The sequence below is a fragment of the Emys orbicularis genome, chromosome 11, assembly GCF_028017835.1.
Source record: "Emys orbicularis isolate rEmyOrb1 chromosome 11, rEmyOrb1.hap1, whole genome shotgun sequence".
In the NCBI taxonomy this organism is placed as follows: Eukaryota; Metazoa; Chordata; order Testudines; family Emydidae; genus Emys; species Emys orbicularis.
In genome coordinates, this window is record NC_088693.1 from 6603205 (window position 1) to 6621919 (window position 18715).

The window sequence follows — 18715 nt, forward strand, 5'->3', positions numbered from 1 at the left end:
TAGCCAAGGTACACATCATGGTTCTTACAGATCAAGCCCTCCAGCCCCCTGATTATTTTTGTTGCTATTCTTTTGAACTCCCCTCTGTTTGTTGGGATGTTTTCAGTGCCAGAATGGTGCACTGCAGGCCAGATCATCTGCTGCTGTCTATCTAGTTATATTGAAGACAATGAAGCTGGGCCGATTTTCATTGGCTGGAGATCTGGCCCGGTAAGTGCCCGACACAGTAGAACTGTAAAGAAGCAAGTTTGGGTGTCAAATTTTGAAAATGGCTCTACATCTAAAAATGTTGGGGTGTAAAGGTTTAGAGAGGTCAAGATGATGAATTTGTTCAAGCAAACAGCATAGACAGCTAACTAACAGATTTATACAGTCAAATGATATGCCATACAGAAATTGGAAAGGTGCATTTATATAAATGCAATACATATGCCAACATACTCTCTAAAATGTCTATGAATCCCTTGATTATATTTCCAGTTTACTTTAGTCTCAGACCCTTATCCTTTATACCTGTTTAATTCCCTGTAACTGCAGGGTATGGGGGAAAGATGATATGTTATAAGATATTAGTGGCAGGGAGCTCAGCCAGCAAGTAATGCTTATCTGTCATGAAAGCTACAACTCCAATCAGATATTATGGTGGTGCATGTTCATATTGGATTAAAAGATGTACTCGGCCAGGTACATTCCCTGGGGCTTCCTGGAACATTGACAATCTTGTTTGATGACATTTGCATTAAAGGCACTTACTGTATGAGCAACCATAGACCTCAACTCTCAGGCCTATTCTTCCACTGGGATTCCATTTCAGAGGGACGAAGCGCAGGAAGCGGGTTTTCACGGAGTGCAGAAGTTTGTGATGTACCACACTGTCTGCATTAGTGTTCCCTGTGAAGACCTGCAAGGAAAGGAAGCTCCGGTGAGACTTTTAAACGGTCAGTTGGTTGTGAGCAATGAAAATATAAAAACAAATGCAACAAAAACAAAAAAATAAAACTATCTACAGACTGAGGAAAGACTGCAGGATTTCAAAGACCAGGTTTGACTGAGATAAGCATCCAAGCTTCGGGAACCTAGCTGAAACACCTCCAAACTATCCACTGCTGAAATGCAGCTACCCTTATGGTCGAAGACAGCACCTATTTAAAGGTGCACAGTAGCTCTACAAAAAACGATATGCTACAGTTTTGACAAAACATTTTTTTTTTTTGGTTGAAAAATTCCATTTCATCAGTCTTAGGAGCAGGGACCGTCTTTTGGTTCTGACTTTGTACAGCACCTAGCATACTGGCTCCTGGTCACTACCATAGGCGCCGACAAAAAATGAGTGGGTGCTTAGTACCCACCAGCAGCCAGGTCTTCCCTTCCCCACCAGCGCCTCCCACTCGCCGGTGGCCCCGACGATCAACTCCTCACCCTCCCTCACAGCACCTCCCGCCAGCCACTATCAGCTGTTTTGTGGTGTGCAGGAGGCACTGGGAGGGAGAGGAAAGGAGCAGGGATGTGGCATTCTCAGAGGAGGGGGTGGAACTGGACGGGAAGAGGTGGGGTGGGGGTGGGGGTAGAGCAGGGGCGGGGCCTGGGGCAGAGCGGGGGGCAGGAAGACAAGGGGCAGGGATGGAGGTTTGGGGGAAGGAGGTGGGCGGGGCAGAAGGATGAGCACCTCCAGGGCCTGGAGGAAGCCAGCGCTTATGGTCACTACAGTAACACAAATAAGAATGTTTCTCAGAACTCACAAAAACCCAGGTGATCAGGTCATTCTCCAGGGCTGTGGGAAACGCAGGGTCAAATCCCTCCTCTGAATCAGGCAGATTCAGAGTGTCCTAACCACCAGGCTATTGGCTAGTCTGCAGTGGGGTGTCCGTCTGTTTGTTTCTCCACTCCAGAAAGGTCTCATTTTCATTCCGCTTCACAACAAATTTCAAAACCTCCAAATATTTGCACAAAACTCAAGTTTTCTGGCCAGTCCTAATACTTATTTAACTATTCTGAGAATGAACTGTGTGAGAGAACTATGTTTTGAGAATGAACAGGCTGTCTCTTTAAATGCACTTAAAAGATCTCAATGGGTTGCCTGGATAGAGAGGAGAATCTGAACCCTAGTCAGCCCTGGGTGTAAATGAGACGAGCTATACGTGAAAGGTGTGATGTGAATGGAGTTAAACCCACTTAATTTGCTGAATTCATTCCTTTGAACATAAAGGCTGAATTTGACCCTCAGAGTGCAAAGATGTTGCATGGACTAGAGCAGGGGTGGCCAACCTGTGGCTCCGGAGCCACATGCGGCTCCTTGTATAGAGCCTCTTGGCCTGGGCCGGCCGGCTGCCGGAGGGAGCCGCTCAGCCGGGGAGGCCGGACTGGGCCGCGCCTCCTCGCGCCCCCCCACCCCAGCCCCAGCCCCAGCCCACCTGCTGCCTGCAGCCTGCCTGCTTCAGGCTTCCCGCGAATCAAATGTTCGCGGGAAGCAGCAGAGTTGGGGCGGGGCCAGGAAGGGGCGGGGAAGGGGCAGTGCTGGGGGCGGAGTTGGGGTGGGGCCAGGGCCCCATGGAGTGTCCTCTTTTTGGACACTTAAAATATGGTAACCCTAGCTAACTGCTCAACCCCTGGCTCTGTCACAGGCCCTGCCCCCACTCCACCCCTTCCCACCCCCTCCCCCGAGCCTGCAGTGCCCTCGCTCCTCCCCCTTCCCACCCCAGAGCCTCCTGTATGCCACAAAACAGCTGATCGGGAAGTGTGGGGAGGCACTGATCGGCGGGGCTGCCGGTGGGCGGGAGGCACTGGGAGCCGGGCAGTAGAGGAGGGGAGCTGATGGGGGGCTGCTGACATATTACTGTGGCTTTTTGGCAATGTACATTGGTAAATTCTGGCTCCTTCTCAGGCTCCAGTTGGCCACCCCTGGACTAGAGACATTACTAAAATAATACCGGGCCAGATGTTGTGCTGGGGTAAATTGGAATAGCTCCATTAAAGTCAACAGAGCCATGCTGATTTACATCCGCTGAAGATCTGGTACACTGCCTCTTAAATTAGTCTTTGGCAAAATTGCGGCAACACTCAAACTGAACATCTTAGCTATGTCTGGGTGTGGAAAGACAGAAGAAAGTTCAGTTAGAAGAAGTGTCAGCTCATCCAAGCAGATGCATTAAAAAGACAGGCTCGGGATTTTGTCTTCATCTCACTTGACACACATGCAGGGCAGCAAACAGCAGCTTATTTACAGATCTACAGAAGCAGGCTCCTGTAATGACGCTGATGATTATCTGCTCTCTCACTTTATTAGGCAGGTAATGGGGTGGGTTCGAACTGTGAACAGAAGAAGGAGAAGCGCTGGCACAGTCCAGGCAGACTTGAGGTTAACTATCTTCCAGAGGAGCTATTTTAGGATGTAGCTTCTTCTGTTTTTCCTGCCAAAGACCAATTGATGAACCAAGCTGAAAAAGAGATTATGAATGTGCAGGGCCCCACAACACAGATGTTTGCAATTTACATTATTACAGCCTTGATTTAAGGAGGTGCAGGTGCAGAAGCACCTGTCTACCTTGCAGATTTTGCCTATGTCATCTCTGTGACCTGCCATTTACACCCAAGCAAATGGGGACAGGGAACAACCAACAAGAAGAAACTTGATTCAAAATACCAAGTAGCTCCTCCAATGGATCTAAATGAATGAAAAAAGGAATCAAATCAAAGTCGTAAGTGTCAAAATGACACTCCCATAAAAAACAATTGCTTTCTTCCTTTTAAACAGCCCTATTAGTGCCCTATTAGTGCGGGAAAGCTCATGCGTGCGCTATAAGAAGTGACAACCACCATACAGAACAGACCTGCATCTATCTCACGGGGGACTTCTGAAACAGTCTGTTGAACATGGATTTCAAGCAAAGTGTGAACTGCCGGTTCATATATGACCACGCTGGAGCATAGGGATGAGAATGCGGGTCGTCTTGTCAGATTTTCTAGCTTGAAAGAGGCTTTGATTCTGGAATACCTATACCAGCCCTAGGGATATAAATGAACTTCAGATGTGTTCAGGTTTCAGTGAGCTAGACTTTAATTGAATGGGGTTGTTCAGTTTTGGGAGCTGAATGGGGTTGTTAGAGTTTTAGAGGTCAATCACTAAATTCAAGCCCCGTACTAGGAATCTGTCACATCTACCTATACCAGTGGTGGGCAACCTGCGGCCAGCCAGGGTAATCCGCTGGCGGGCCGCAAGACAGTCTGTTTACATTGGTACGGCCGCCCACAGCTCCCAGTGGCCACAGTTAGCCGTTCCCAGCCAATGGGAGCTGCGGGAACAGCATGGGCCGCAGGGAACGGTGAACCACGGCCACTGGGAGCTGCCAGCGGCTGTGCCAATATAAACAAACTGTCTGGCGTGTGAGGCCCACGGGCCACAGGTTGTCCACCACTGACCTATATCCATCCACAAAACACCACGTAATAGACTGAAAGGTTCCAGGATGTGAAAGCACTATACAATCCTGATAAGACTGTACTGAATCTAAGTAACCCTTCCATTGAATGTGATGCTACAGTATGGAACCATCACAACTGCATCAATGCCTTCTTCTGACATGATGGATCTGAACAGTTCTCTGCAGCCACTATGATCTATCATGAGAATGAATATGAACCCTTTAGTCTCACTGGAAAGAAAACAACACAACAGTTTTAGGAGTTTCATTGGTATTGGTACCATCTAAACCTCTCTCTTTTCCAACAAGGACATTGAGAACACTTTCAAATAAGGGAAATTTCCCTGTAGAAGAGGTGGACTGTAAGGGGAAGGAAATGCACTGAAATGTGTAACTGTTTTTAGCCCCTTCGTGCATTCAATGAAGGCTCGTTTGAGGCTCTGCAACAGGAGGCTTGTGTGTGTTCAGTAGACTTGTCTAAGACTATACAACAGGAGACACCCAATCCACAGCAACAAAACCCCAACCCACATTACTGCCACTCTTTTGCCAGTAAGAAAAGTAAAATAAACACCTCTCTGTTCAAATTCAGCCCCGATTCTGAAGAAGCTTAGCCTTCCATGGGCCTATGCCTGGACACAGGGTTCCAACAGTATGGAGCTCATCGAGGCAGGATCAGATCGCCAGCGAGCCTCACCTCTGCACAATGCCTTGAAGCATCCCTTTGCCACCAATCAAGGCAAGTCCACAGGGAAGAAGAGCAACAGGGATTGCTTGGCTCAGGAGATGGAAGGACACTTCTTGCTCACCTATTGTGTAGCTCTCCCCTATGTCCCCTTGCTGCTCTTCCTTGACAGGCAGGCTGTTATTTTGTGTCAAAAATATCATCACCCCAGCTGTGACCAAATAGGAAGCCGTAATACAGACAGTGAGGCTGAGTCACAACCCAGTAACGTCAGCAGGAGCCTTTCCATATAGATGTCATCGGGCTTTGGATCAGCAACAAAACACTTTGAGAGGCAGTGTGCTCCAATGGACCAGGTACGGGAGGCAGGACAGCTAGGTTTCATTCCCACCTCTGCCACGGAGTTCCTCTGTGACCTTGGTCAAGTTGTTTCACCTCTTTGTGTCTATCACTGCTATTTAGACTGTAAGCGCTTCAGGACAGAGACTGCCTCTTACTATGTGTGAGTACAGCACCTAGCACAATGGGCTCCTGATCTTGGTTGGGTCTGTAGATGCTATTGTAATGCAAACGAATAACTACAACAACAGATACTGCCAGGTGAGCTGAGGTTCTTGTCTAGATTGGAAGAAAGTCTGCCCATCACAGTTAAACAGAATTGAATGTAACCCTTCTGAAACCGATCACATCTCCAGAAAGATGCATCTCCTACCCCGCTACAGTTTTGTCCTCTGTTTTACCAATCACTGCTATATTTTACTCCGTGATATGCCTGTCCTTCACAGAATACACCCGACGGTAACATCCCCGACACCTCATCTTGTTTCTTCTCTGGGGAGGGAAGAGACCTGTCCAAATTATCTATCCTACAATATATGAAGAAACAAAACAAAACTGGATTCCACCCCCATCACCCTCCACCCAAAATGATGATAGACTCCAAAAAAGAAGTTCAATTTCACCATACAATAGGGATTAAAATGAATCTGCCCAGCACTGAGTAGTGAACTCCAGGTCCCCTTGCTAAGAATTACACGTGTTATTTATTGAGAGTGCAGATTGTGCTTCGGCAATAGAGCGTCTTATTGAATTCTCTTCCTCACATTACAGAGAACTGACAGTTTCTGTGCACAAGCACAGATATGAAGCAATCAAGCAGGAGGAGGATAGAGTAATACAGTGCACTCCACCCTAGCCCATCATTGTATTGCATAATCTGCTCAAGCGGGACGGATACATGCATCGGATGTGCTCCATTACATTACATGTGTAATCTCTCTCGTTAGTTGCATTGCAAATAAAGGCATAAATACTGATAACACTAAGTAGCCTTAGATAAATTGCCAAAAAAAAAAAAAAATCAATTTTTCCATCAGGAAAATCCAAATGAAATATTTTATTTTAGTCAATTTGACCCAGATTGGAATATTTCATTTTATTGAACTGACTGCAAATGTTCAATTTTGAATCAGCAAACATGATATTAAACTGTATTTCCTTTTTAAGCGCATTGTCTTAGGGGGAGAATGAGGGCATTAGGCTTTCTGGCTGGACTGTATCTCCCATAATACACCTGGCCCATAAGAGACAATGGGGGCCTGAATTACAACTCCCATAATGCAAGAGAAATGTTGTTTAATGTTGATCTGGTTCAAAATGAAGCATTTCATGTCATTTTAACAAAATGAAACAAAACATTTTTATTACAGGAATGTCAAAATGAAACATTCTGACAATTCCAAATCAGTTTTTTTTTTTCAAAATCTCTTTTCCATTTAAAATTTAGAAATTTCAACTTGTCGTCTAATTTCCTATGTTGAAATGTCAGTATTGTCCATGGAATGGAAATTCCAAAGATCACTCAATAGTCATGATTATTATTCACTGGATGCTGGCAGTGATCACAGGTGTAAAACTTAGAGACAGACATGTGGCTAAAGGTACTCAAAGTGAAGTGGCCAGTTAACACCTTTGCAGTCATAGGACAAAAAGTGTTTGTGGGCGGGTTAGTGGGTTACAGATTGTTTTTATAAGCCATTCACTTTGAATTGTCTCTGACAATGTGTGTTAACTACTTATGCTAAACAATGTGTTACACCTTGTACTTATCTGTGACACTTTGAGTGTGTTCAGGTCTGGGAAAGAAGAGCTCTGTGAAGCTCAACAGCATTTTTCTTACATCAACAGAAGTTGGTCCAATGTTGCCAAGAAGGCTAATGGCATATTGGGCTGCATTAGTAGGAGGATTGTCAGTAGATCGAGGGAAGTGATTATTCCCCTCTGTTCGGCACTGGTGAGGCCATATCTGGAGTATTGCGTCCAGTTTGGGGCCCCCCACTACAGAAAGGATGTGGACAAATTGGAGACAGTCCAGCAGAGGGTAACGAAAATGATTAGCGGGCTGGGGCACATGACTTATGAGGTGAGGCTGAGGGAACTTGGCTTATTTAGTCTGCAGAAGAGAAGAGTGAGGGGGCATTTGATAGCATCCTTCAACTATCTGAAGGGGGGTTCCAAAGAGGATGGAGCTCAGCTGTTCTCAGTGGTGGCAGATGACAGAACAAGGAGCAATGGTCTCAAGTTGCAGTGGGGGAGGTCTAGGTTGGATATTAGGAAACACTATTTCATTAGGAGGGTGGTGAAGCACTGGAATGGGTTACCTAGAGAGGTGGTGGAATCTCCATCCTTAGAGGTTTTTAAGGTCAGGCTTGACAAAGCCCTGGCTGGGATGATTTAGTTGGGGTTGGTCCTGCTTTGCGCAGGGGGCTGGACTAGATGACCTCGTGAGGTCTCTTCCAACCCTGATCTTCTATGATTCAAAGAAAGATACTACCTCACCCACCGGGATCAACAAGGCTACAACACCACTGCAACCAAAGATAATGACCAACAAGGAAGAAGACACTCAAATAAGAATGGAAGGAGGGTGAAAAGAAAACTTCTAGGAAAGAGTTCTACATTCTAGTGTCTTGTCCAAACTGCAGTCTACCTACATTCCTCCTACAACCTCAAACTGATACAGCACTTTAGTTCCTATCCTAAGCTTTTGTGTACTGTCACTATACTTTCAAACAAAAGTTATGGTCACCCCCCCCCCCACGTGGCTACCTTTCATGGATAGATTAAATGATCCCCATGGATAGTTTTAAGTATCAGTTAAGTCTGGAGAGCACTTTGGGGTGAAGGATGTTATAAAATATTATAATTGGTGTTAGTAACAATAATACTGGGAGGAACTTACTGCAAAACCAAAGCCGTAAAATAGAGGAAGAGCCAAAAGTCAGCAACTAATTCCGGTTTCTTCTTGGCATCCTACTCTTTATCGTCAAAAAACGATATTATATCTATAACCTCATCACATCAAACAAGAAATATTTCCCTAAAACCTTGACAAGATTAACCTTAGCCAATAGACTGCAACAGCTCTTTACATTGCTACTGCCAACATTAATCATACACTTCAGGCTGTACTTTTGCATAAATCTCACGGAGGCTTGCATGCTTTGTATTGAATTAGTGGGATTAACAATGCGGTGACTGTGTTTATGTCTAGCACTGTTGGGCAATGCTTGGAACCCTCCTCATATTTAGCTTCATCAAACTGAGTTTAAATAGCTCTCTCTCTGATGATAATTTGCCAGCCCAATCCAGCAACTGGACACCAGAGAGGTGTTAGTTATTCCACGCAATGGTGACTTCAAATGAATATTTGACTTCATTATCTTACATTATTTCCCTGTTTTATAGTTTAACAGCATTTCTATTTGGAGCTGCAAAATAATGTTGAAAGGGCATGGATAGTTAGATTCGATTTCCCCCAATGTTTTGTAAAATGGTGAAAAAAAAAGCCATTTTTAGTCAAATATAGCTTTGCAAATTTTGCTGGGAGCAAGACAAAATTCACACTCCAACCTCAGACACAACACCTGTGTATCTCATTAGACTACCATAGGTTTGTCTTATGGCACTGTATCTTTTTCAATATCTTTTTTACTGAAATTTTATCACAAGACAGTTAATCTTTATGCATATATATGTTGTTACTTGTGGAAGAAGGGGGGGGGAGGGGGAGAGAATGAAACCTAGGCTGTTTCCAAGGAAGGATGATGAACATTTTATGAATTTTTCAGTTTTATCAACATTTTGAAATTTGATTATTTAAAAAAAAAATAGGGGGAAAAAGATTTCTGTGCAAGAGAGTTTTGAGCAAGTTAGATCATCATTCAAAATTTGTGTGACCAGACAGCAAGCGTGAAAAATCGGGACAGGGGAGGGGAGGGGGGGAATAATAGGCGCCTACATAAGACAAAGCCCCAAATATCAGGACTGTCCCTATAAAATAGGGACATCTGGTCACCCTATTCAAAATGGGAAGAGTTCTGCTACCAATGTATTGAATGGTATGGGCTAGATTCTGAGTTGGTGTAAATTGGTGTAGGTTCATTGAAGTCCATTTATATCAACTGAAGATTTAGTCGTATGGTTTTTCTAGGCTTTTGTCTTAAGAACATAATGGATAAATCAAAATCTGTGTCTCATTTCACTCAGTCCCTTCCTACAAAAAACACTGCTGAAAAGCTTTTAACATCCCATAATTCAGTCAATATTTTAATGATTACACTTCTCACACTGATCAAATCGGCCTTTTTGATACCAGAGCAGCAACAAGAAACTATTTTTCCAGACCATGAGATAGTTTAAGAGGACCTATTGCAGTATCCCAGTGGATATCTGTGCATCTTTTTTCCTCAACACAGGTTTGATCAATTAGTTCCAATCAAACATTTATTTCCTGTATCAACCAAAATAAAAAGACCTAAGCAGAAGACCTTGAAAACCAACCATATCTAGAGTGACCAGGTGCCCAGTTTTTGACTGAAAGTCCGTTTGGAAAGGGGACCTGACAGTGTCCAGTCAGCTCCACTGACTGGACACCCAAAGTCCAGTTACTGCAGGCAGAGATGGCGAGGGGAGGCACCAGGTCATCACCCGTGCCAGCCCCTACTCAGCTGGGGCTGCCTCATACCTGCATTGGGCAGCTGAAGCTCCCAGCCCCGGCTCTGCAGGAAAGTCTCTCACAACCCAGGGGGGAAGAGACGAAGAGCAGTGAGCGATGGGGGGAGGAGGAAGAGGAGTGAGCAGTGATGGGGCCTCAGAGGAGGAAGCGGGGCAGGGGAGGGGCCTTAGGTGAAGAGACAGGGGCCTCCGGGAAGGAAGAGGTGGGGTGTGGGAGGTTCCGGCACTTCTGCTGGAGTGTCCGGTTTTTAAATATTACAAAGTTGCGAACCTTAACCAGATCTCTGGAATACATATTAGAGAAGCTGACGGTCAAGTAATGATGCAAAGAGCAGAGAGCTAGGCTCTCACTGTGATACACAAATGTCTGAATACAAAAAGGAGGGGCTTCCTCTTCTACTTGTCCATTAGAAAGGCATTCAGCTGCCTGTATCCCAGTCCTTTACATTAAATACGAATGCTTAAAGCCAGCTGCAAAATCAAGTCCTCCTGCTATCATTAATGAATGCTTTCCTCTGCTCCCATGGTGAGGCAATCATTTTAAACTGAGGCAAACCTATGGCAGACTGTAAATACTAAATCAGATTATTATTATTTTTTGTTCCAATCTGAACGTCTATATCTGGAAATGGGAGTAGGACGGGAGCCACCAAGTGAGTGGGGGAGTAAAGCACTTTTAGTTTCAAAACAATCTCCGTAGCTGTGCTGTTGGGGGAGCAGGAAAATCAGTGGATTGGTACGCGCTGTAACAGGCGCTCTTGATGAAACAGAGATGTTTGTACATATGTAACTAGTTAGGTAACTGAGAAGGTGCCTGTAGATGGTCCTCAATAATATCCGTCACTGTTCCTGGGGTTTGTAGGACCAGTAAAACTTCCTGCAGAGCATTTCAACTGGCTGCTTTGCACACAGCTCTTTATATCAGCGCTTAACACTTGCTACTTGAAATATACGTCTACTCTTAAAGCACTGCTTAAATTTTGGCCTGGTGGTGTTGCGTACAGACCCCTGCCTTGCAATGAGAGAGAAAGATTTGATTCCCAGATCCAGTTTCTCATTCTCTTTTGTCCAGCAAGGACTGGGAGCAGAGGTGGATTAGGGTGTTCTGGGGCCCTGGGCCAGAGCAAGCGGGGACCCCTCCCTACCTCTTCCACCTGCAGGAGTGCCAGATGGGCGGGCAGAGCGGGGTAAGCCCCCACACCCTGACCCCACTCCCCAGTAGGAGGCACCAGGAAGGTGAGGACAGCTGGGTTGAGCTGAGGGGCACCCATTTTTCTGGGCCCCCCAATTGGCTGGGCTATTGGCTAATCCACCACTGACTGGGAGCATGGTAAAAGCAACATCACCCATCATAGATAAGGCCAGAAGGGACAACGGTGATGATCTAGTCTGACCTCCCTCCTGTGCAACATAGGACACGGCACTTCCCTGAATTAATTCCTGTTTGAACTTCAGCAGATCTGTTCAATAAACTTCCAATCTTGATTTCAAAATTGACAGTGATGGGGAATTCACCACAATCTTGTGTAGGTTGTTCCAGTGGTTAATTACCCTCACTGTTAAAAATGTGCCTTATTTCCAGCCTAAATTTGTCTAGCTGCAAACTTCTAGCCAGTGGATCTTATTATCTTGGTATGGTCAGGCAGCCCAAGACTTATATTAATAAATACTTTTAAACTTACCCTTGACGAAAGGCATGATGCAAGTGAAAAGTACTGTTATATTTTTCAAGTACCACACCAGTCACTTTAATTAAACTTTTCTTTACACTGTCTAGTTGGAGAGTTTCCTTCCCCAGAGTATTTTCTTACCTTGGAGATTTATTTTAATCTCTCATTTCGTCCTTCAATTTCATAAAGTAAAATTTTACCTTAAGTCGCAACAAAGCAAGGATTTAAAAACCAGGAAACTCATGAGAAGCTTATATTCTGGTTATCAATACTTTCCACTGAAATACAGGAAATGAGGTGAAGCGAGGGGGAAGAGAATCAATAGCTCCTTAACAAGTCCTTCTCCTGAGATGCGACGTCTAGCTCAAAGAACTCTTTCATTCATTACTCTCGTAAGTGTCGGTGAGTGAAGGGACCCGTGAAGTGGGCCAGCAAACGACATGTGATTTAGAGTGAAAAAAATCAGACGCACAACATTTCCAGAACATGTCAGGATGAAGTAATTGCTTTCAGGAATGAGTATGAAAATGTTCTGACTAGGTACACTTCAGAGAGTGACAAAGAGGAGAAGAAAAGGAACTTTGTTAGATAATCTGATCCACAAAGAGGAAAAGTAATTTATTATAGGATATCCTTTCACGGATTCTGCAATTACATTGGGCTTTATGTTAAACAAAAGGGTTATGTTATATGTTCCATGTTAGATCTCTGAAGAAGTTCCATTCGTCTAGTATCAATCAAAACAGGGGTATTAAAATACACTTGAGTATCAGAGGGGTAGCCGTGTTAGTCTGAATCTGTAAAAAGCAACAGAGGGTCCTGTGGCACCTTTAAGACTAACAGAAGTATTGAGAGCATAAGCTTTCGTGGGTAAGAACCTCACTTCTTCAGATGCAAGTAATGGAAATCTCCAGAGGCAGGTATAAATCAGTGTGGAGATAACGAGGTTAGTTCAATCAGGGAGGGTGAGGTGCTCTGCTAGCAGTAGAGGTGTGAACACCAAGGGAGGAGAAACTGCTTCTGTAGTTGGATAGCCATTCACAGTCTTTGTTTAATCCTGATCTGATGGTGTCAAATTTGCAAATGAACTGGAGCTCAGCAGTTTCTCTTTGGAGTCTGGTCCTGAAGTTTTTTTGCTGTAAGATGGCTACCTTAACATCTGCTATTGTGTGGCCAGGGAGGTTAAAGTGTTCTCCTACAGGTTTTTGTATATTGCCATTCCTGATATCTGACTTGTGTCCATTTATCCTCTTGCGTAGTGACTGTCCAGTTTGGCCAATGTACATAGCAGAGGGGCATTGCTGGCACATGATGGCATATATAACATTGGTGGACGTGCAGGTGAATGAGCCGGTGATGTTGTAGCTGATCTGGTTAGGTCCTGTGATAGTGCTGCTGGTGTAGATATGTGGGCAGAGTTGGCATCGAGGTTTGTTGCATGGGTTGGTTCCTGAGTTAGAGTTGTTATGGTGCGGTGCGTGGTTGCTGGTGAGAATATGCTTAAGGTTGGCGGGTTGTCTGTGGGCGAGGACTGGCCTGCCTCCCAAGGTCTGTGAAAGTGAGGGGTCATTGTCCAGGATGGGTTGTAGATCACTGATGATGCGTTGGAGAGGTTTAAGCTGAGGGCTGTAGGTGATGGCCAGTGGAGTTCTGTTGGTTTCTTTTTTGGGCCTGTCTTTTAGCAGGAGGCTTCTGGGTACACGTCTGGCTCTGTTGATTTGTTCCTTTATTTCCTTGTGTGGGTATCGTAGTTTTGAGAATGCTTGGTGAAGATCTTGTAGGTGTTGGTCTCTGTCTGAGGGGTTGGAGCAGATGCGGTTGTACCTCAGTGCTTGGCTGTAGACGATGGATCGTGTGGTGTGTCCGGGGTGGAAGCTGGAGGCATGAAGGTAGGCATAGCGGTCGGTGGGTTTTCGGTATAGGGTGGTGTTAACGTGGCCATTGCTTATTTGTACTGTGGTGTCCAGGAAGTGGACCTCCCGTGTAGATTGGTCCAGGCTGAGGTTGATGGTGGGGTGGAAGCTGTTGAAATCATGGTGGAATTCTTCCAGGGTCTCCTTCCCATGGGTCCAGATGATGAAGATGTCATCAATGTAGCGTAGGTAGAGAAGGGGCGTGAGTGGACGAGAGCTGAGGAAGCGTTGTTCCAGGTCAGCCATAAAGATGTTGGCATATTGTGGGGCCATGCGGGTGCCCATAGCGGTGCCACTGGTCTGGAGGTATATATTGTCACCAAATTTGAAATAATTGTGCGTGAGGATAAAGTCACAGAGCTCAGCAATAAGTTGTGCTGTGTCATCATCAGGGATACTGTTCCTGACAGCTTGTATTCCATCTGTGTGTGGGATGTTTGTGTAGAGAGCCTCTACATCCATGGTGGCTAGGATGGTGTTTTCTGGGAGGTCACCAATGCATTGTAGTTTTCTCAGGAAATCTGTGGTGTCACAGAGATAGCTGGGAGTGCTGGTGGCGTAGGGTCTGAGTAGGGAGTCCACATATCCAGACAGTCCTTCAGTGAGAGTGCCAATGCCTGAGATGATGGGGCGTCCAGGATTTCCAGGTTTGTGGATCTTGGGTAGTAGATAGAATAACCCCGGTCGGGGCTCTAAGGGTATGTTGATTTGTTCCTGTGTTAGTGTAGGGAGTGTCCTGAGTAGCTGGTGCAGTTTCTTGGTGTATTCCTCAGTGGGATCTGAGGAAAGTGGCCTGTAGAATTTGGTATTGGAGAGTTGTCTGGCAGCCTCCTTCTGGTAGTCAGACCTGTTCATGATGACAACAGCACCTCCTTTATCAGCCTCTTTGATGATAATGTCAGGGTGGTTTCTGAGGCTGTGGATGGCATTGCGTTCTGCACGACTTAGGTTATGAGGCAGGCGATGTTGTTTTTCCACAATTTCTGCCTGTGCACGTCGGCGGAAGCATTCTATGTATAGGTCCAGACTGTCATTTCGACCCTCAGGAGGAGTCCATGTGGAGTTCTTCTTCCTGTGTTGTTGGTGGGAGGGTATCTGTGTATCAGTGCGCTGTTCAGTGTTATCTTGAAAGTATTCTTTGAGTCGTAGGCGGCGAAAGTAGGCTTCCAGATCACCGCAGAACTGTATCATGTTCGTGGGGGTGCTGGGGCAAAAAGAGAGTCCCCGAGATAGGACAGACTCCTCTGCTGGGTTGAGTGTGTAGCTGGATAAATTGACGATATTGCTGGGTGAGTTAGGGGTACCCCTGTTGTGGCCCCATGTGCCAGGTAGGATTTTAGACAGCTTACGGTCCTTTTTCCTTTGTAGAGAGGTGAAGTGTGTAATGTAGATCTCCTGTCTTATTTTAGTAAAGTCCATTTGTGTGGAGGGTTGGTTATTTATGAAAGTCTCCAGGTTGGAGAGCTCTTTCTTGATGTTTATCTGTTTGCTGTATAGGATGCTGATCAGGTGGTTCCTCAGTTTCTTTGATAGTGTATGGCATAATCTCTCACTGTGGTCTGTGCAGTATGTAGATAGCAATGGATTTTTCACCTTCAGTCCATTTGGTATGATGTCCATCCGTTTGCATTTGGAAAGGAAGATGATATCTGTCTGTATTTGTGCAAGTTTCTTCATGAGGTTGATAGATTTCCATTCCATACGGCTAAATGCAGTGCCTTGCATGGTGTCAAGTATCAGAGGGGTAGCCGTGTTAGTCTGAATCTGTAAAAAGCAACAGAGGGTCCTGTGGCACCTTTAAGACTAACAGAAGTATTGAGAGCATAAGCTTTCGTGGGTCTGGACCTATACATAGAATGCTTCCGCCGACGTGCACAGGCAGAAATTGTGGAAAAACAACATCGCTTGCCTCATAACCTAAGTCGTGCAGAACGCAATGCCATCCACAGCCTCAGAAACCACCCTGACATTATCATCAAAGAGGCTGATAAAGGAGGTGCTGTTGTCATCATGAACAGGTCTGACTACCAGAAGGAGGCTGCCAGACAACTCTCCAATACCAAATTCTACAGGCCACTTTCCTCAGATCCCACTGAGGAATACACCAAGAAACTGCACCAGCTACTCAGGACACTCCCTACACTAACACAGGAACAAATCAACATACCCTTAGAGCCCCGACCGGGGTTATTCTATCTACTACCCAAGATCCACAAACCTGGAAATCCTGGACGCCCCATCATCTCAGGCATTGGCACTCTCACTGAAGGACTGTCTGGATATGTGGACTCCCTACTCAGACCCTACGCCACCAGCACTCCCAGCTATCTCCGTGACACCACAGATTTCCTGAGAAAACTACAATGCATTGGTGACCTCCCAGAAAACACCATCCTAGCCACCATGGATGTAGAGGCTCTCTACACAAACATCCCACACACAGATGGAATACAAGCTGTCAGGAACAGTATCCCTGATGATGACACAGCACAACTTATTGCTGAGCTCTGTGACTTTATCCTCACGCACAATTATTTCAAATTTGGTGACAATATATACCTCCAGACCAGTGGCACCGCTATGGGCACCCGCATGGCCCCACAATATGCCAACATCTTTATGGCTGACCTGGAACAACGCTTCCTCAGCTCTCGTCCACTCACGCCCCTTCTCTACCTACGCTACATTGATGACATCTTCATCATCTGGACCCATGGGAAGGAGACCCTGGAAGAATTCCACCATGATTTCAACAGCTTCCACCCCACCATCAACCTCAGCCTGGACCAATCTACACGGGAGGTCCACTTCCTGGACACCACAGTACAAATAAGCAATGGCCACGTTAACACCACCCTATACCGAAAACCCACCGACCGCTATGCCTACCTTCATGCCTCCAGCTTCCACCCCGGACACACCACACGATCCATCGTCTACAGCCAAGCACTGAGGTACAACCGCATCTGCTCCAACCCCTCAGACAGAGACCAACACCTACAAGATCTTCACCAAGCATTCTCAAAACTACGATACCCACACAAGGAAATAAAGGAACAAATCAACAGAGCCAGACGTGTACCCAGAAGCCTCCTGCTAAAAGACAGGCCCAAAAAAGAAACCAACAGAACTCCACTGGCCATCACCTACAGCCCTCAGCTTAAACCTCTCCAACGCATCATCAGTGATCTACAACCCATCCTGGACAATGACCCCTCACTTTCACAGACCTTGGGAGGCAGGCCAGTCCTCGCCCACAGACAACCCGCCAACCTTAAGCATATTCTCACCAGCAACCACGCACCGCACCATAACAACTCTAACTCAGGAACCAACCCATGCAACAAACCTCGATGCCAACTCTGCCCACATATCTACACCAGCAGCACTATCACAGGACCTAACCAGATCAGCTACAACATCACCGGCTCATTCACCTGCACGTCCACCAATGTTATATATGCCATCATGTGCCAGCAATGCCCCTCTGCTATGTACATTGGCCAAACTGGACAGTCACTACGCAAGAGGATAAATGGACACAAGTCAGATATCAGGAATGGCAATATACAAAAACCTGTAGGAGAACACTTTAACCTCCCTGGCCACACAATAGCAGATGTTAAGGTAGCCATCTTACAGCAAAAAAACTTCAGGACCAGACTCCAAAGAGAAACTGCTGAGCTCCAGTTCATTTGCAAATTTGACACCATCAGATCAGGATTAAACAAAGACTGTGAATGGCTATCCAACTACAGAAGCAGTTTCTCCTCCCTTGGTGTTCACACCTCTACTGCTAGCAGAGCACCTCACCCTCCCTGATTGAACTAACCTCGTTATCTCCACACTGATTTATACCTGCCTCTGGAGATTTCCATTACTTGCATCTGAAGAAGTGAGGTTCTTACCCACGAAAGCTTATGCTCTCAATACTTCTGTTAGTCTTAAAGGTGCCACAGGACCCTCTGTTCCAAAATACACTTGAGTTCATCAGCTACCAATAAATGGTATTAACATACACTGAAGAACATCCGGTATCAATACAATGATCTGATGTATACTCAAAAATCACAGGTATCAGTATAATAGTATTAATATACACTTGAAAGTAACTGGCATCAACACAGAAACATATCATTAAGGAGGTGTTTCTTTACAGTGTAGCTAAGCAAACACACTCTACTGAAAACAATATGCAGCATGAAAGAAAATTCTCAGAACCCCACTACAGACTGTTCTTGAGAATGTTCCCAGAAGGCTTTGCTTCTGTCTATCTAGGTACTCACACGGCCTGCATTACTGAAGTATCTGGGAACCTCTAAATCAATAACCTGTTTATTCTGATACTACCGCTACCATTACCCACATTTTACAGCTGAGAAACAGACACCCCCACACAAACTAATAAAATATAGATAATGCATGTATATGTTACGATAATAAATCGTATCCTAGGAGTTTACTGACCAGCAGAAAAACCTTTTACCCTCATGAAAAAAAAATCCTTATTTTTGATTTTTTGTGAGAAATTTCAAAACTAAAACATTTCATTTCAATTTGAAATGAAAATTTCATTTCAATTTGCTTTTTGAAAACTGAAAATGCAATTCAAAATGGAAAAGTTCCCTTTCATTTCAAAGTTTCCCATTGAAAAACATAATTTTTCATCCAGCAAAAAAGATACATTTTATGACAAAGCCCATTTTGGGGGCAGGGAAATGTTTCACTCCAAAAAATTTCAACCAGATATAGTAGGGGGATGGGACCCCCTGCGTGCAGCAGTGTTTAAAATCCAGATACACTTTTTGAAGCTTGAGCCCAGCTTCACCACAATCCTTTGTAGCTGACTTTCAAGAATAAATAGTCCAGGAAGAAATTTAGACTGGAAATCAGAAGAAAGTTTCTAAGCATCAGAGGAGTGAGATTCTGGGACAGCCTCCCAGGAAGAGTTTCAGGGACAAGAAACATAAACAGGCTTTAAGATGGAGCTTGATAAGTTTACTAAAAGGATTG

General features: G+C 45.1%; 1 protein-coding gene across 1 annotated transcript in view; it reads right to left on the bottom strand.

Annotated features, from left to right (window-relative positions):
* CNTNAP5 (contactin associated protein family member 5) overlaps window positions 1-18715 on the bottom strand; it is a 433878-nt gene that overhangs the window by 229111 nt on the left and 186052 nt on the right. Inside the window, exon 4 of the mRNA XM_065413114.1 lies at window positions 754-901. Within this exon, the coding sequence (XP_065269186.1) occupies window positions 754-901 (148 nt within the window). The remainder of the gene's footprint in view (window positions 1-753; window positions 902-18715) is intronic.